At 45.5% G+C, this 19,540-nt stretch overlaps 1 protein-coding gene across 1 annotated transcript in view; it reads right to left on the reverse strand.

The window, feature by feature from the left end:
• The window catches only part of vwa8 (von Willebrand factor A domain containing 8), a 93,083-nt gene that overhangs the window by 44,780 nt on the left and 28,763 nt on the right, over positions 1-19,540 (reverse strand). Inside the window, exons 15-26 of the mRNA XM_036958712.1 lie at positions 16,783-16,951; positions 16,596-16,673; positions 16,349-16,464; positions 16,106-16,203; positions 15,918-16,024; positions 13,506-13,577; positions 12,550-12,626; positions 8,245-8,320; positions 4,378-4,513; positions 3,817-3,936; positions 3,082-3,287; positions 431-582 (exon numbers count right to left, since the gene is read on the reverse strand). Coding sequence (XP_036814607.1) covers positions 431-582; positions 3,082-3,287; positions 3,817-3,936; positions 4,378-4,513; positions 8,245-8,320; positions 12,550-12,626; positions 13,506-13,577; positions 15,918-16,024; positions 16,106-16,203; positions 16,349-16,464; positions 16,596-16,673; positions 16,783-16,951 — 1,407 coding nt within the window. The remainder of the gene's footprint in view (positions 1-430; positions 583-3,081; positions 3,288-3,816; positions 3,937-4,377; positions 4,514-8,244; positions 8,321-12,549; positions 12,627-13,505; positions 13,578-15,917; positions 16,025-16,105; positions 16,204-16,348; positions 16,465-16,595; positions 16,674-16,782; positions 16,952-19,540) is intronic.

The raw sequence follows: 19,540 nt of genomic DNA on the forward strand, positions 1-19,540 counted from the left end.
GTAGTGAGTGGTTATGCTTGCGAGGCACAGTAGACAGTTACTAATCTACGATAGCAGGCTCGTGTGGAGGGAAAAGTAAACAAACTATCCATGCTATCCTCATTCCTGGGGGAGGTACACTGTCACTACATGGTCATGTCTAGGGGGGTTATTAATCTTATTAAACAGCTAACAGCAAGTGGCTTGTCCAATTAGTGTATTTTTAGTGGCCTGTTGAACAAGCCTCACCGTAGCCCCTCTCTAGCAAGGCACACTGATTGTGTCACAGTCAAGAGTTATTTGACCACGACTCGACACCCATCTCATGTGACCGTACACACTTATTTCTGTCCTCTCTCCCTCTTTCTATGTATCTGTTCCGGGCTCAGGGTGCCAGTGTATGCTAGAGGGCAGTGTGTTGGTTATTCTCCCGTGGTCACGGTGGTCTTACTCCTTGGCCAGGTGGACGCTGCTGGGCTTGGCTCCGATGGGAATGCCGTGCTTGTGCAGCGCTTCGATCAGTACCTCCCGCGTGTCCTTGTTGTACGAGTCAAAGTCAAAGACGTTCCGCACCACGTTGGCCAAACCCTCATCTGGGAATCTCTGTATGGTGAGTGACAGGGGGGAGAGAAAGAAGGGGGAGCGCAATGGAGAGAGAGAGAATAAACACCCAGCAGTAGTGTAAGTGTAACCAGCAGGGTCAGTGTGAGGACAATACACAGCTCATCCCTCTCTTCTTACCTCCCTACTTTCCCAGCTAACTATCCCTACACTAACTTCACTCCCTGTGTTGCCATGGGGATGTGCTCCTCTCTGCCCCGATGATTAATGATATGAGAGGTAAAAATAGAAGCATGTCATATGCAGCAGCAGTCTGGATGAGGGAGATGGTTAGTCAATGTAAACATACTGTGATGTACCAAAAGAGTCTCCCTGAGTGTTCTACTCCCCCCCCCCCCCCCCCACTCCACGCACCAGAACACTGGACAAGCTTGGCCTATACGGTGAGTTCTGAAAGTATTCAGACCCCTTCACCTTTTCCACATTTTGTTACCTTACAGCCATAAAAAAAAAAAATTGTCATCATCAACCTATACACGATACCCCATAATGACAAAGCGAAAACAGGTTTTTAGAAATCGTTGCAAACGTATTAATAAAAAAACAGAAATACCTTATTTACTTAAGTATTCAGACTTTACTATGAGACTTGAAATTGAGCTCAGGTACATCCTGTTTCTACAACTTGATTGGAGTCCACCTGTGGCAAAATCAATGATTGATTGGACATGATTTGGAAAGGCACGCATCTGTCTATATAAGATCCCACAGTTGACAGTGCATGTCAGAGCAAAAACCAAGCCATGAGGTCGAAGGAATTGTCCGTAGAGCTCAGAGACAGGATTGTGTTGAGGCACAGATCTGGGGAAGGGTACCAAAACATTTCTGTAGTATTGAAGGTCAAAGAACACAGAGGCATCCACCATTATTAAATGGAAAAAGTTTGGAACCACCAAGACTCTATGAAGAGCTGGGAGAAGGGCCTTTGTCAGGAAGGTGTTTGCCAAAAGGCACCTAAAGGAAACTCAGACCATGAGAAACAAGATTCTCTGGTCTGATTAAACCTAGATTGAACTCTTCGGCCTGAATGCCAAGAGTCACGTCTGGAGGAAACCTGTAACCATCCCTACGGTGAAGCATGGTGGTGGCAGCATCATGCCGTGGGGATGTTTTTCAGTGGCAGGGACTGGTAGACTAGTCAGGATCGAGGCAAAGATGAACGGAGCAAACCACAGAGAGACCCTTGATGAAAACCTGATCCAGAGAGCTCAGGTCTTCAGACTGGGTCGAAGGTTCACCCTCTAACAGGACAACGACCCTAAGCACACAGCCAAGAGAACGCAGGAGTGGCTTCGGGACAAGTCTCTGAATGTCCTTGAGTGGCCCAGCCAGAGCCCAGACTTGAACCAGATTGAACATCTCTGGAAAGACCTGAAAATATCTGTGCAGCAACGCTCCCCATCCAACCTGACAGAGCTTGAGAGGATCTGCAGAGAACAATGGAAGAAACTCCCCAAATACAGGTGTGCCAAGCTTGTAGGGTCATACCCAAGAAGACTCAATGCTCTAATCGCTGCCAATGGTGCTTCAACAAAGCACTGAGTAAAGGGTCTGATCACTTATGTAAATGAGATATTTCAGTAAAAAAAAAAATTGAAATATGCAAACATTTCCAAAAACCTATTTTTGCTTTGTCAGTATGGGGTGTAGAGAGAGAAATGTTCTTTGTCAATCAATTTTAGAATAAGGCTGTAATGTGACAAAATGTGGAAAAAGTCAAGGGGTCTGAATACTTTCTGTATACAGTATATGTCTCTTTAGTGTACACATGCATGTTTCTCTCCAGGCAGGCTGAGGTCATGGAAGTGGGAGTTATCCGGCGGGAGGTAACATGGTCACTCAGACTCAAGGACACCCTAAGGACATTCCCCCATGAATTAAACACTACATTATTAACTCTTCATAAAATAACTCTGACCCAGGGCCTCCCGGGTGGCGCAGTGGTTAAGGGCGCTGTACTGCAGCGGCAGATGCCGCGACCGGGAGGTCCATGGGGCGACGCACAATTGGCCCAGCGTCGTCCGGGTTAGGGAGGGCTTGGCCGGTAGGGATATCCTTGACTCATCGCGCACCAGCGACTCCTGCGGCGGGCCGGGCGCAGGGCGCGCTAACCAAGGTTGCCAGGTGCACGGTGTAGCCTCCGACACATTGGTGCGGCTGGCTTCCGGGTTGGATGCGCGCTGTGTTAAGAAGCAGTGCGGCTTGGTTGGGTTGTGTATCGGAGGACGCATGACTTTCAACCTTCGTCTCTCCCGAGCCCGTACGGGAGTTGTAGCGATGAGACAAGATAGTAGCTACTAAACAATTGGATACCACGAAATTGGGGAGAAAAGAGGGGTAAAATAAAAAAGATTTTAAAAAAAAAGAACTCTGACCCACTAAAGCATCAAACCACTGTTCTGGCACGAGTATATGTGTTTGTGTGTGTGTGTGTGTGTGTGTGTGTGTGTGTGTGTGTGTGTGTGTGTGTGTGTAACACACCTGCAGATGTTTGACTATATTGACCACCTCCCTGGTGGAGTAGGGGTAGGTGATGGTGCCTTGGTCTGCCATGGCACGTAGCTCTCCGAAGGCTGCCACCAGCTTGTGCAGGGTGTCGTCGGGAACCGCTGGCCCGTACTGCTTCAGCATGGCAAACTCCGCCTGCGGCTTGGGGTTGTCCACCGCGTGGCAGCTGAAGATGTCACCTGTAATATGGTTATGTCAACATGTGTCAACTTGCCGTATAAGTGACATTACCGTGACATAGCTGATGAGAACATCAATTTGGTGTTTGTTTTGACCAGGCATTTCGTAAATGTGCTACTTATGAACGTGGTATGTATGGCTTATGAATGTGTTTTCAAGTCCTTATGTAGAGACCGTTCGACTAAAGTGTTGCCGCTCTTTAAGGGATACTTCGGGATGTTGGCAATGAGGCCGTTAATCTACTCCCCCAGAGTCACATGAACTCGTGGATACCATGTTTATGTCTCTGCGAGCAGTTTGAAGGAAGTTGTTAACTCGCGCTAGCACAATGACTAGCATGCTAGTAGATACAGACTTCCAGCCGTTGCACTAACAATAGTTAGCATTGGCTCAGGAAACTACCGCTAAATTCAATCATACTGGACATAGAGACATACAAATGCTATCCACTATGGCTTATGAATGTGTTATGAAGTCCTTATGTAGGTACCCTTCAAGTAAAGTGTTTCTGCAAAAGCTGAGTCTTACCCAGTGAGCCAAAGAAGTCATTTCCCAAGAAGGGGAAGCCAGGTCTGTTAGCCAGGACCAGCATCCTGAAGTCTGGGTGCATGGCTATGGTGTTAGGTCTCCTCTCTGCTTCTAATGGGTCTAATGAGGACACAACACACTGTAAGTACAAAACACACATGCACAGACTCACACGCGCACACATACACGCACGAGCACACTCCCTTCAGCCAAAACAAAGAGTGGTTTAGGCAGGTGACAAAGAAGTGTCCCAGGTACTCTTTAGAGACAGGGGGGATAATTGAAGGGATAAATAGAAGATAGAATGACAACAAAGATAAACAGATCTATGATATACAATCCAGGGCCATCCAAGCCACTCACAGGGGTTAGCATAAAAGCATTTATGGATAGGTACCAGTAGACTTCGAGTCGTAGGCTGTTTACGCTTGGTTTTACTTTCCACTTCTAACTAAACGTACCTAATAGACTGTCACTATGCTGAATAGTCTAGCCTCACAGAGGAATGTAAACAATACTGTGTGTGTGTGTGTGTGTCTGGCAGTCCATGTGAGTGTGTACCAGAGACGATCCTGCGTCCGTCTGCGAGGATCATTTCTCCACTCTCCACCAGGGTCTTCAGTATACAGGTGACGTTAGTGGGAGCTTTGTCTGCCTCGTCTATCACTAGGATGTGGCCCATCTTCACAGCTTTCACCTACACAGGCACACACACACACACACACAGTGTGTCAATGTAAATACCAAGTGTAAATACCATAATTGAGTGTTAAAGGGAGTAGGAGAGAGAGAGAGATGGAGGGAGAGAGGGAGAGAGGGAGAGAGGGAGAGAGGGAGAGAGGGAGAGAGGGAGAGAGGGAGAGAGAGAGATGGAGATGGAGAGAGAGAGAGTACGAGAGTGGGATGGAGAGCAAAACTTAACAAAACCCAGAAACACAAGATTGAAATGAACAAGTGATCTAGCCCCAAGAGTAAAATGTTCACAGCTGGAGGTGAATAACTAGAACGCATACATCGACTATTAGCGGAGTGAGGCCAAAGGTCAGAGAAAGACGGGGATGCAACCAAACATTGGGGGGGAAAAAGATCTTCAGCTGAATACTTAACCCGTGTAAAAGACCCCAAACAAATACAAACCTGAACCAAATACAGAAGTAGTGATCATAGACTGGCAACTGACAGGTCACCATCAAAAAAACATGGTTGAACAGTAAGGACAGGCTACGTCACCACTGTGGGCCAAGAGAGAGATCGAAATTGAAGAACACTTTCTAATCACCTGCCCCAAATATATATTAATTAAGGAGTCCTTCTTCCCCAAATTCAAAATTTCTACATTCACAGAACGATCAAACAAAAATAAACTGTGTATACTTTCGGGGGAAAGGTCTGACGTTATAGAGTTGGCAGCACAGTATGTCACAGCTTGACACAAGCTAAAGGAGGAAACATTAAATGTATTATTTTCTCCATGTATTATAAGTAATAGACAATATAAGTACCACCTTCATTTTTAAAAAAAAAGGGAAAAAAAGAGTTGAATTAGATTCTGACCGTTGAACATTATAACATTTCTGTGTTGGATATTTATTTGTGATATGAAAATAGAGCTCTTTGGCCACACACACCAGTGGTGGGTTTGGAGACAAAAAACAGAAGCACATGCAGAAAAGTACCTCATATTTACGGTCAAATATGGTGGTGCATCTTTGATGTTACTGGGCTATTTTGCTTCCACTGGTCCTGTGGTCCTTGTTAAGGTCAACGCCATCGTGAACTTTAACAAGTACCAGAACATTTTAGCCAAAAAACGCTTGGCCGCAAGTGGATCTTCCAGCAAGACAATAACCACAAGCACATATCAGAATCCATAAAGAAAATGGTTAGATGGTTAGAGACCACAAAATCTGAATTTTGCAATGGCCAGCTGAGTCTCCGGACTTGAACCCCGTTGAAAACCTGTGGTTTGAATTGAAGAGAGCAGTCCATAAGCGCAGACGAATGATATCAAGGATATGGAAGGATTCTGTTTGGAGGTACAGTCTGAGATCCCTCCCAACCTGTTCTCCAATCTCATAAAACATTCTAGAAATAAGCTCAGTGTCATTATTCTCACAAGGGTAGGGTGCTGGAGTACTGAAAACAGGGGTGTCAAAATAGTTTTTATTTTACTGTGATTATTACTTTTTAAACAATTTCTCTGAGAAATTGCATTAGTATAAAAGAGTACTGAATGTATAATATAGTACACTGAGTGTACTGAATGTATAATACACTGCTCAAAAAAATAAAGGGAACACTAAAATAACACATCCTAGATCTGAATGAATGAAATATTATTTTTTAAATACTTTTCTTCTTTACATAGTTGAATGTGCTGACAACAAAATCACACAAAAATTAACAATGGAAATCAAATTTATCAACCCATGGAGGTCTGGATTTGGAGTCACACTCAAAATGAAAGTGGAAAACCACACTACAGGCTGATTAAACTTTGATGTAATGTCCTTAAAACAAGTCAAAATGAGGCTCAATAGTGTGTGTGGCCTCCACGTGCCTGTATGACCTCCCTACAATGCCTGGGCATGCTCCTGATGAGGTGGCGGATGGTCTCTTGAGGGATCTCCTCCCAGACCTGGACTAAAGCATCCGCCAACTCCTGGACAGTCTGTGGTGCAACGTGGCGTTGGTGGATGGAGCGAGACATGATGTCCCAGATGTGCTCAATTGGATTCAGGTCTGGGGAACGGGCGGGCCAGTCCATAGCATCAATGCCTTCCTCTTGCTGGAACTGCTGACACACTCCAGCCACATGAGGTCTAGCATTGTCTTGCATTAGGAGGAACCCAGGACTAACCGCACCAGCATATGGTCTCACAAGGGGTCTGAGGATCTCATCTCGGTACATAATGGCAGTCAGGCTACCTCTGGAGAGCACATGGAGGGCTGTGCGGCCCCCAAAGAAATGCCACCCCACACCATGACTGACCCACCGCCAAACCAGTCATGCTGGAGGATGTTGCAGACAGCAGAACGTTCTCCACGGCGTCTCCAGACTGTCACATGTGCTCAGTGTGGACCTGATTTAATCTGTGAAGAGCACAGGGCGCCAGTGGCAAATTTGCCAATCTTGGTGTTCTCTGGCAAATGCCAAACGTCCTGCACGGTGTTGGGCTGTAAGCACAACCCCCACCTGTGGACGTTGGGCCCTCATACCACCCTCATGGAGTCTGTTTCTGACCATTTGAGCAGACACATGCACATTTGTGGCCTGCTGGAGGTCATTTTTCAGGGCTCTGGCAGTGCTCCTCCTGCTCCTCCTTGCACAAAGGCAGAGGTAGCGGTCCTGCTGCTGGGTTGTTGCCCTCCTACGGCCTCCTCCACGTCTCCTGATGTACTGGCCTGTCTCCTAGAAGCGCCTCCATGCTCTGGACACTACGCTGACAGACACGGGTTGTAGACTCCGTCTCATGCTACCACTAGAGTGAAAGCACCGCCAGCATTCAAAAGTGACCAAAACATCAGCCAGGAAGCATAGGAACTGAGAAGTGGTCTGTGGTCACCACCTGCAGAACCACTCCTTTATTGGGGGTGTCTTGCTAATTGCCTATAATTTCTACCTGTTGTCTATTCCATTTGCACAACAGCATGTGAAATGTATTGTCAATCAGTGTTGCTTCCTAAATGGACAGTTTGATTTCACAGAAGTGTGATTGACTTGGAGTTACATTGTGTTGTTTAAGTGTTCCCTTTATTTTTTTGAGCAGTGCATAATACACAGAGTACTGAATGTATAATATAATACACTGAGTGTACAAAACAACAAGAACAGCTTCCTAATAGAGTTGCACTACCCCCATTTGCCCTGAGAAGAGCCTTAATTTGTCGGGACATGGACTCTGGCCCATGTTGACTCGATGTCTTTGGGTGGTGGACTATTCTTGATAGTCCACCACACGGGAAACTGTTGAGCGTGAAAAACCCAGCAGCGTTGCAGTTCTTGACACAAACCTTTGCACCTGGCACCTACTACCATACCCCGTTCAAAGGCACTTCAATTATTTTGTCTTGTCCATTCACCCTCTGAATCGCACACATACACAATCCATGTCTCAATTGTCTCGAGGCTTAAAAATCCTTCTTTAACCTGTCTCCTCCCCTTCATCTACACTGATTGAAGTGGATTTAACAAGTGACATCAATAAGAGATGATGGATTCACCTGGTCAGTCTGTCATGGGGAAACAGCAGGTGTTCCTAATGTTTTGTATACTCAGTGTATATACACACAATTTTCCTTTAGTATTATAGCTACTATTCTTATTGTTGTCACGGTTGTTTTTGTATCACTTCGCTTTGGCAACATTGACCTGGGCATTTATGCAAGTAAAGCATACTGAATTTGAGAGAGAGAAGTCATACTGACCAGCGGTGAGTCCTCGTAGATGATAATTCCATCTCTAACAGAAGGCTGTAGGGTCAGGGTCTGAACTGTAGTGTCCCTGGAAAGGGGAGAGGACGGAAGGGTGGGTCACACACTTTACAGTCAATAACACACGTAGAGGAGATGGAACGGTTCCCCCCATCCAGGCCAGTTTCCATTTAAGATCAAAAACACATGATTCTGCTCACTGTCAATGTGTTACCTGGACAGCATGCCCCGGTTTCTCTGTTTGATGGACAGGCTGCTTCTCAATCATCATTTTGAGACGCCGCTCAGTGGACGTACCCACACGCACATGCGTGCGCAAACATACACACATGCCAACACCCACACACTCATCTCAGTACACTTCATGACAGGCTGCCTCCCCAAAGCCATGATTTTGGTCTAAAATTAGCTAGTGCTAACCAGGCCACCCACACACACACACACACACAGCTATAGTAGCTAACTAGGTCACATCTACATGCAGCCCTGTCCCCGTCTGCTTCTGTCTTTCAGACGACTTTCACCAGACAACCTCTACTTTCTCTCAGTAATTACAGAGGCACTCCACGAGAGGAGGAATCTGACATGAAAACTAAACGTACACGTAAACAGCAGTCCCCCCCCCACCTCACTCATGTAAGACAGAAGGGTAAAACCTTGCCTACAGTCAAGTTGCTCTGCAAAGCACAGGATTGGGAGCTGAGGAGATCACAAAGGAAAGCCATCAACTGAACTCCTGTCTCTCCCCTGGAAACTGAAGTCGAGCGTGATGGTTGCATCTCGTCTCTAGACTCGGCTATTGTGTGATTTGCCGCTGTCCAGTCAAGCAGAATGATTACTAGGGGACCACTGACCTTATTGTTTATCTGTCTGACTGTCCCAGTGCTCTATAATAGACTGATCCGTTGACTGTCACGCCTATGGATGTTTTCACATGATGAGCATAGTGAGACCGGTCTCCTGTCTCTTTGTAACTGAGAGAGCAGTGCGTGTGTGTGTGTGTGTGTGTGTATATATATATATTCCTTGACACGTGCATGTGTCCTGTCTATATCACTGCCAGGTAAACTACAATCCTATTCAGAGCCTCTGTTGAAACAGCCTTTCTACAAGTGTGTCTATATCACTGCCAGGTAAACTACAATCCTATTCAGAGCCTCTGTTGAAACAGCCTTTCTACAAGTGTGTCTATATCACTGCCAGGTAAACTACAATCCTATTCAGAGCCTCTGTTGAAACAGCCTTTCTACAAGTGTGTCTATATCACTGCCAGGTAAACTACAATCCTATTCAGAGCCTCTGTTGAAACAGCCTTTCTACAAGTGTGTCTATTTCACTGCCAGGTAAACTACAATCCTATTCAGAGCCTCTGTTGAAACAGCCTTTCTACAAGTGTGTCTATATCACTGCCAGGTAAACTACAATCCTATTCAGAGCCTCTGTTGAAACAGCCTTTCTACAAGTGTGTCTATATCAACAACCATGTTGTAGGTGGTCTAACACTGAAGCTGCCGCGACCTGATTTTCAGAATCTTTGAAAAATGTAGGTTTCTTCATGTTATCACGCTGTGTGGGACTAAATGCGCTCGCTTTCAATACATAACGGGGAATGTGTTATCCTACCAAGGATCATTCTGTTGTGATGAACGCGTTTCGTGGTTGTTCTTATCGTCCTTGCCTCGCTGCACTTATTGTCATTCCGATTGGATACAAGTGTTTGTTCACCCCGTCAGGGCAACCTTGTTTGATATATTTTCCATGCTGAACCACCTGAAGGCTAGACTGAAGGCTAACTTACATCAATAACTCATATCAATGTGTGTGTGTGTGGTCTGAAATCAGGCCAGCCGCAACCAATGTTCTGTTTCTATCAAGGTGACGTGGCGGGCTATTTATAGAAGCCCCCTGAGAAGCACTTCTGCATACTGGAGATATGAATGCTCATCCACAAACTCTTTTTACGTGTCTATTGTCAAAAACGATAAAGCTACGAACATGTACAACTTCATCGGTAAGAGCACGATAACAATACGGAAGAAAGTGAAACGTGTTCTACAAGAAGCAATATCACTCCCTAAAAAAGAAACCTCATGAAACAATCTTTCATATGATAAAGGGAAGATATACAAGACCTTGCAGAGAGCATATCCAGCTTTCTTTCTTAGGAAAAAAATATCTCAATATTTGAACCCAAAACTTAAAAAGAACTGATGTTGGCCCAAGATGGAGGGAGAGCATAACTAATGAAATGACAGGTATCGACAAATGTACACTTAATCCAGTGTAAACAGTGCATTCGGAAAGTATTCAAACCCCTTGACTTTTTCCACATTACAGACTTACTCTAAAATGAATTCAATAGTTTCCCCCGCTTAATCTACACACAATACCCCATAATGACAAATTAAAAACAGCCTTTTCAATTTTTTTGCAAATGTATTAAAAACAAAAAACTGAAATATCACATTTATATAAGTATTCAGACCCTTTACTCAGTACTTTGTTGAAGCACCTTTGGCAGTGGTTACAGCCTCGAGTCTTCTTGGGTATGACGCTACAAGGTTGGCACACCTGTATTTGGGGGGTTTCTCCCATTCTTCTCTGCAGATCCTCTCAAGCTCTGTCAGGTTGGATGGGGAGCATTGCTGCACAGCTATTTTCAGGTCTTTCCAGAGATGTTCAATCGGGTTCAAGTCCGGGCTCTGGCTGGGCCACTTAAGGACATTCAGAGACTTGTCCAGAAGTCACTCCTGCGTTGTCTTGGCTGTGTGCTTAAGGTTGTTGTCCTGTTAGAAGGTGAATCTTCACCCCAGTCTGAGGTTCTGAGTGCTCTGGAGCAGGTTTTCTTCAAGGATCTCTCTGTACTTTTCTCCGTTCATCTTTGCCTCGATCCTGACTAGTCTCCCAGTCCCTACCGCTGAAAAACATCCCCACAGCATGATGCTTCCACCACCATGCTTCACTGTAAGGATGTTGCCAGGTTTCCTCCATGCTTGGCATTCAGGCCAAAGAGTTCAATCTTGGTTTCATCTTACCAGAGAATCTTGTTTCTCATGGTCTGAGAGTCTTTAGGTGCCCTTTGGCAAACTCCAAGCCACACTACCATAAAGGCCTGATTGGTGGAGTGCTGCAGAGATGGTTGTCCTTCTGGAAGGTTCTCCCATCTCTACAGTGGAACTCAATGCTGCAGAAATATTTTGGTGCCCTTCCCCAGATCTGTGCCTTGACACAATCCTGTCTCGGAGCTCTACTGACAATTCCTTTCACCTCATGGCTTGGTTTTTGCTCTGAGAGGCGCTGTCAACTGCGGGAGGTTGTAACGTAACAAAATGTGGTAAGTGAAGGGGTCTGAATACTTTCCAAATGCACTGTATAGCATTTATTTATTTTTTAAAACCACAAATTTTACAGCATAACGGCAGAGTCATGTCATGGGCAGTTATGGGCAAAGCTCGACAGTTGGCAGTCAGAAGTATTACAATGTAAACTTTTAATCCGTCTGTCTGCATTTCAAGACATGGCATATGGGGGGGGGGGGGTGTAGGGAGATACCCAATGGGGTGGACGAGTCTCCTCTCATCTTGAAAAAACATATACTAAAAACGTGGAAATCAAACAATCCTCCATCGTTAACAAAATGGAAAAATCAAATGATTGTGGCAAGAAAGAATGTCGGCACTAGGGATGTGAGCATGTGAGTCTGGGCAGACGAGATGTAGTCTTTGTTTGTATGGGTCTGTAAGCTGTGGTTCATATGTATATGTGTGTATCAGTAGTGAAAATAAAAAACACTTTTTAAAGGGGAACCAAGAGAAACACCTGTAGGTGTGCTTTCTATCTAACAGCTCTATTGTACTCCCCTTGGCCTGAACACTGCTGTCCTGATTTCTCTGTAACACCCTCAGATAGAGGCAGAGCCAAGGGAGAGCAGCGACAGAGAGTGCTACCCACACTCTGCTTTTCACAGATACCCTTTTCTTGGGTTGTTAAAAAGAAAGAAATTACTTGTTGGTCACATATACAAGACAAGTCGTATTTAGCTGTGGAAAACACTCCCACTATTTAAGATGGGAATCTTATTTGCCTGGTTGTTATAATAGAAATGTTAGGTGATTCAAATGCCCTCAATTTGACATAACACGACCACATATGTGTCAGCTAAAACTCCACGATGGTCCATTAGAAAAGGGATGCCGTTTACAGATGGCAAGAATATATCAGCACTCGAAAACAATCCTGGATAGTAGGATAGGGTCGTCTTACCCCCCCCCACACACACTCTGACCTTTAACCTCTCACCTGTGAAGCTGCAGGTATTCCCTGGGCCTGTTGAGAAGATGGAGGAACCTGTCCACAATCTTATTCTTTCCCACTCCCTGTGAGTACGCACACAAATATTGTATTCAACATACAGTATAATACTAACGCAAATAGAGTCAACACATTTTTTCATGTATAGAGTGTCCAAAATAATGTACATTTCATCATTCTCAATACAGGACTCAGTTCATTTCTCTTCACACACTTCCAAGGGAACTCATCTCAAGAGGACTATTTCACATCCAGTTATTGTTAAAGAACATCCCTGTCACAACTCCTAACCATCAGTCTTGCAGTTGACTCCAACATGTCTAAAATATCTGTTGAGGCCCAGAGCGTGTGCTGTGTGTCTGTGAGACGGCTCTATTCCCAAAGCTCGCCCACTCCCTCCCTCCCCGAACACCCTAGGGCCCTTCGGAGGGCACAGGATGTCCACTACGGAGGGAGTGTGGGCGGCGGACGGAGTGTCCACGCTGACAGAGCTGAAGGGTGGAGGATGGGTGGCCCACGGGGACAGACAGAGACTGGGTCATAAAGTCTCTGTAATTAGTCACCCACAGCTGTTGACTGTGACCTACTTCACAGTGACCTGTGATCAAAACAGTTTCAGAGTAGGAATGTTGATTTAAGATCAGTTTAAGATCAGATCATAATGAATGAGATAACCCGGACAGGGCGGACCTTTCAAATACAGGCCCAGCACTGTATTAAAATCTCTCTATATGCAACTCTATGCAGTTCTCTTCACGACTGTCAATGGACCTAACTGAGTTTGGCTATGGCTATCGATTAGTTTTAATTGATCGCTCAATAAAGTGGTTCCCTAATGATGGGTCAGGAGCCAACCGCTCTCTTTGGATTGCAGCCAAAGCCATTTTTAAATGGCCATTTCGATCATGCAAAAGCTGTGATTGGTCTTTGGCCCTGTAACTCACCTGATTTCCTACCAATAGGAGGTGCTCTCCCAGCAGGAAGTCTTTCAGCATGTCCTCCATCACCATCATATGCTGTAGAGGGAGCGAGAAACAGTAAGTTTATAATGAATCCATGTTACATGTGTTTAGTAGTTTGATTGACAGTTCAAGACACTAGGTAGGGGTGAGGTGTCCTCCAATGAACTGGCCTCATTTAAAACACTGCTTTCCCTCAATCTCCTTCCCCTCTACTCCTCTCTTCCTTTCTACTCTCAAAAAAGGACAGAAAGCAGGTTCTTCAGAAGTGGGGCAGGCAGGAACATCCTCTCTCACCCTCTTCTCTCTATCCCTCTATCTTTCTCAGCCCTGTCACAGCAGGAAAAAGGTAGAATCAAGGAGAGAGTGAGAGAGAGGGAGGCGTGAGAGGAGGGATGAAAGACAGATATAGAGCAAGAGCAAGAGAGACGCGACAGAGAGCTAGAGAGGAGAGAGAGAGAGGGAACTGACAGAGAGCTAGAGAGGAGAGAGAGAGGGAGAGAGAGAGAAAGAGAACCGACAGAGAGCTAGAGAGGAGAGAGAGAGGGAACCGACAGAGCTAGAGAGGAGAGAGAGAGGGAGAGAGAGAGAGAACCGACAAAGAGCTAGAGAGGAGAGAGAGCCGAGAATGAGAGAGAACCGACAATGAGCTAGAGAGGAGAGAGAGAGAAAGGGAAAGTGAGAGAGAACCGACAAAGAGCTAGAGAGAAGAGAGAGAGGGAGAGTGAGAGAGAACCGACAAAGAGCTAGAGAGGAGAGAGAGAGAGAGGGAGAGTGAGAGAGACGCGACAGAGAGCTAGAGAGGAGAGAGAGAGGGAGAGTGAGAGAGAACCAACAAAGAGCTAGAGAGGAGAGAGAGAGAGAGAGCCGAGAATGAGCTAGAGAGGAGAGAGAGAGAGAAAGGGAAAGTGAGAGAGAACCGACAAAGAGCTAGAGAGGAGAGAGAGAGAAAGGGAAAGTGAGAGAGAGGGAGGCGTAAGAGGAGGGATGAAAGACAGATATAGAACGAGAGAGACGCGACAGAGAGCTAGAGAGAGAGAGAGAGGGAGGCGTGAGAGAGAACCGACAAAGAGCTAGAGAGGAGAGAGAGAGGGAGAGTGAGTGAGAGAGAACCGACAAAGAGCTAGAGAGGAGAGAGAGAGGGAGAGAGAACCGACAAAGAGCTAGAGAGGAGAGAGAGAGAGGGAGAGTGAGAGAGAACCAACAAAGAGCTAGAGAGGAGAGAGAGAGTGAGTGAGAGAGAACCGGCAAAGAGCTAGAAAGGAGAGAGAGAGAGGGAGAGAGAGCGAACCGACAAAAAGCTAGAGGAGAGAGAGAGAGAACCGACAAAGAGCTAGAGAGGAGAGAGGGAGTGAGTGAGAGAGAACCGACAAAGAGCTAGAGAGGAGAGAGAGAGAGGGAGAGAGAGCGAACCGACAAAAAGCTAGAGGAGAGAGAGAGAGAACCGACAAAGAGCTAGAGATGAGAGAGAGAGTGAGTGAGAGAGAACCGACAAAGAGCTAGAGAGGAGAGAGAGAGAGAGCGAACCGACAAAGAGCTAGAAAGGAGAGAGAGGGAGAGAGAACCGACAAAGAGCTAGAGAGGAGAGAGAGGGAGAGAGAGAGAGAACTGACAAAGAGCTAGAGAGGAGAGAGGGAGAGCGAGAGGGAGAGAGAACCGATAAAGAGCTAGAGAGGAGAGAGAGAGAGAGCGAACCGACAAAGAGCTAGAGAGGAGAGAGAGTGAGAGTGAGAGAGAACCGACAAAGAGCTAGAAAGGAGAGAGAGAGAGGGAGAGAGAACCGACAAAGAGCTAGAAAGGAGAGAGAGAGAGGGAGAGAGAACCGACAAAGAGCTAGAGAGGAGAGAGAGGGAGAGAGGGGAGAGAGAACCGACAAAGAGCTAGAGAGGAGTGAGAGAGAGGGAGTGAGAGAGAACCAACAAAGAGCTAGAAAGGAGAGAGAGAGGGAGAGAGAACCGACAAAGAGCTAGAGAGGAGAGAGAGAGCGAACCGACAAAGAGCTAGAGAGGAGAGAGAGGGAGAGTGAGAGAGAACCGACAAAGAGCTAGAAAGGAGAGAGAGAGAGGGAGAGAGAACCGACAAAGAGCTAGAGAGGAGAGAGAGGGAGAGAGGGGAGAGAGAACCGACAAAGAGCTAGAGAGGAGTGAGAGAGAGGGAGTGAGAGAGAACCAACAAAGAGCTAGAGAGGAGAGAGAGAGAGAGAGGGGAGAGAGAAAAGTGTGGGGGAGCATGAAAAAAAGACGGGAAGGAGAGAGCGATGGATAGATCTGGGGCAGTCCCACTCAGTATTCTAGAGAGGACTCAGAACCCCTCAGTCCAGGGGTTGATACAACTACAATCAGTGTTTGTGTGTGTGTGTGTGTGTGTGTGTGTGTGTGCGTGTGTGGAGGCCATTACTTGTGCGTTGTCGTAGAAGAGCACGTCAGGCACCTTCATCTTCTCCCCAGCATTATAGACAGGAGCTGACACACTGCCTATGGTCAACACACCATCCTTTACAGTGCCTGGATGGAGAGGGGGGGAGGGGTGAAATAGATTATACATGTTTGTGCATGGTGTGTGGTGTGTGTGTGTGTGTCTCTTACAGCTGTGGTCGTGTGCCTCAGCATCAGGCTGTGTGTCCTGTATAGAGCAGCTAGCCAGGCCCTTCTGTAGAGAGGAACGAGCCAGGCTGGGTAGAAACCTAATCAAACATAAACCATATTATAGCAAGGTTACTAAATCAGACAATTTAATCCCAAGCAAAGTACAGTTTAAAGGAATAGTTCAATCAACATTTGTTTAACAAATCAGTTTGTGTGTGTGTATGTGCGTGCGCTTCTGAGTACCTGGACAGACAGGCTTTGTTGACAGCGTGAGCGATGCTCTCCTCTGGATACTGAGAGAGACGACGACAGATCCTCAACAGCTGTCTGGTGGACAGGGACGAAGCTAGAGACTGGGCCTGGACACACAGCAGACGGTTTGGTACACATACTCACGAGCACGGACACACACACACGCACGCACGCACACACACACGCACGCACACACGCACGCACGCACGCACGCACACACGCACGCACACACACTTACAGTAGGGTCGTTGGTCTGTCGGAGGTTGTGTGTGAGGTGGAGGAGCTGCTCCACTGCTTCCTTCGGAACGTTGGGAGTCTGGAGAGACAGAGAGAGACAGAGAATGAATGGAGGATGATATGAAGGAAACAGATGACTGAATCAACGTGTGTGTGTGTGTGTGTGTGTGTGTGCGTGGGCGTCTCACCAAGCCCTGTATGAGGCTGGTCTCCTGTGCCCGTGCCAGAGGCTGGATGTTGTGGAACATGAACATGGTGAGTAGTTCAGGACCCAACCACTGCTGACCACTGCTGCCCGCCACAGGGGGCTCTGCCAGGGCCAACACACGAAACGAAGGGTGGACGGGGAAGATGGACCTGGAAACACACACACATTTTAGAGCTTGTAGAGTCTTTACCGATTGTGAATCACGACATATATGTTGTCCAGAAAGACTTGTTTACAGTACAAGGGGTTTTCCTTAGTCAAGGTATGTAGTCAGTAAAATCCTCAGGTCATTTAGTACTGTGGTAATAGTACTGTAGTTATAGTACTGTAGTTATAGTACTGTAGTTATAGTACTGTGGTAATAGTACTGTAGTAATAGTACTGTAGTTATAGTACTGTAGTTATAGTACTGTAGTTATAGTACTGTGGTTATAGTACTGTAGTTATAGTACTGTAGTTATAGTACTGTAGTTATAGTACTATGGTAATCGTACTGTTGTTATAGTACTGTAGTTATAGTACTGTAGTAATAGTACTGTAGTTATAGTACTGTAGTTATAGTACGGTGGTAATAGTACTGTAGTTATAGTACTGTAGTAATAGTACTGTAGTTATAGTACTGTATTTATAGTACTGTAGTTATAGTACTATGGTAATCGTACTGTAGTTATAGTACTGTAGTTATAGTACTGTAGTTATAGTACTGTAGTTATAGTACTGTAGTTATAGTACTGTTGTTATAGTACTGTGGTAATAGTACTGTGGTTATAGTACTGTAGTTATAGTACTGTAGTTATAGTACTGATGTTATAGTACTGTAGTAATAGTACTGTGGTAATAGTACTGTAGTTATAGTACTGTAGTTATAGTACTGTAGTTATAGTACTGATGTTATAGTACTGTAGTAATAGTACTATGGTAATCGTACTGTTGTTATAGTACTGTAGTTATAGTACTGTTGTTATAGTACTGTGGTAATAGTACTGTGGTTATAGTACTGTAGTTATAGTACTGTAGTTATAGTACTGATGTTATAGTACTGTAGTAATAGTACTGTAGTAATAGTACTGTGGTAATAGTACTGTAGTTATAGTACTGTAGTTATAGTACTGTAGTTATAGTACTATGGTAATCGTACTGTAGTTATAGTACTGTTGTTATAGTACTGTAGTTATAGTACTGTAGTTATAGTACTGTAGTTATAGTACTGTAGTTATAGTACTGTAGTTATAGTACTGTAGTTATAGTACTATGGTAATCGTACTGTAGTTATAGTAGTTGTTATAGTACTGTAGTAATAGTACTGTGGTAATAGTACTGTAGTTATAGTACTGTAGTTATACACTGTAGTAATAAAACTAGTTACAGTACTGTAGTTATAGTACTGTAGTAATAGTATTTGTATAGTAATAGTGACTGACTGTAATAATGGTAACTCTACAGTTACAGTATGTGTAATAACATGATAGTGGCCCTGGCCCATAGTCCTGGGTGGAATCACATCAAGAGTGTGAGCCGCGGGAAACTCAGGACACACACACACACACACACACTCACACACACCCGCAAAAACAAAGGGGAAGTGATTTAATTTTAGCCCAGACGCCCTACCACAAACATCCTTCCTGCCAGCCTAGGTGGAGCTCGAACACACACACACACACACACACACACACACACACACACACACACACACACACACACACACACACACACACACACACACACACACGTGCAGCAGCACATACATTTTGTTCACCCAAATACCAAACTAAACAACCCTGAATCCCGACCGATGGACTACATTTCTATCTGGAGAAGAAATAATTTCAAGGGAACATGTAGGGAGAAATTGTAGCCATTCTATCACATAGTTCTGATGGTTAAATGTTGTCTGATGTCAAATCTAACATTTAGGAAGAGAAGGTGGAAACAAAACAGAGTTAAATGAGAGGGTGAAAGGCAGATAAACAGAAAGAGTTGTCCTGCCAACAGTCAGTAGACAAACACTGTCAAAAATATCCTCCTCTCTCTCCACCACATTCCTCTATCCTCGTTCTATTCCTCAATATCTCTCCCCCGCTCTCTCTCTCCCTCTCTCTTTACCACATTCCTCTATCCCCGTTCTATTCCTCTTTATCTCTCCCCCGCTCTCTCTCTCCCTCCCCCTCTCTCTTCACCACATTCCTCTATCCTCGTTCTATTCCTCAATATCTATCCCCCGCTCTCCCCCTCTCTCTTTACCACATTCCTCTATCCTCGTTCTATTCCTCAATATCTCTCCCCCGCTCTCCCACTCCCTTCCCCTCTCTCTTTACCAAATTCCTCTATCCTCGTTCTATTCCTCTTTATCTCTCCCTCGCTCTCTCACTCCCTTCCTCTCTCTTTACCACATTCCTCTATCCTCATTCTATTCCTCTTTATCTCTCCCCCGCTCTCTCTCTACCTTCCCCTCTCTCTTTACCACATTCCTCTATCCTTGTTCTATTCCTCTTTATCTCTCCCCCGCTCTCCCCCTCTCTCTTTACCACATTCCTCTATCATCGTTCTATTCCTCTTTATCTCTCCCCGGCTCTCTCTCTACCTTCCCCTCTCTTTACCACATTCCTCTATCCTCGTTCTATTCCTCAATATCTCTCCCCCGCTCTCTCTCTCCCTCCCCCTCTCTCTTTACCACATTCCTCTATCCTCGTTCTATTCCTCTTTATCTCTCCCCCGCTCTCCCCCTCTCTCTCCAC

Source organism: Oncorhynchus mykiss, chromosome 22 (genome assembly GCF_013265735.2).
Source record: "Oncorhynchus mykiss isolate Arlee chromosome 22, USDA_OmykA_1.1, whole genome shotgun sequence".
Lineage (NCBI taxonomy): Eukaryota > Metazoa > Chordata > Actinopteri > Salmoniformes > Salmonidae > Oncorhynchus > Oncorhynchus mykiss.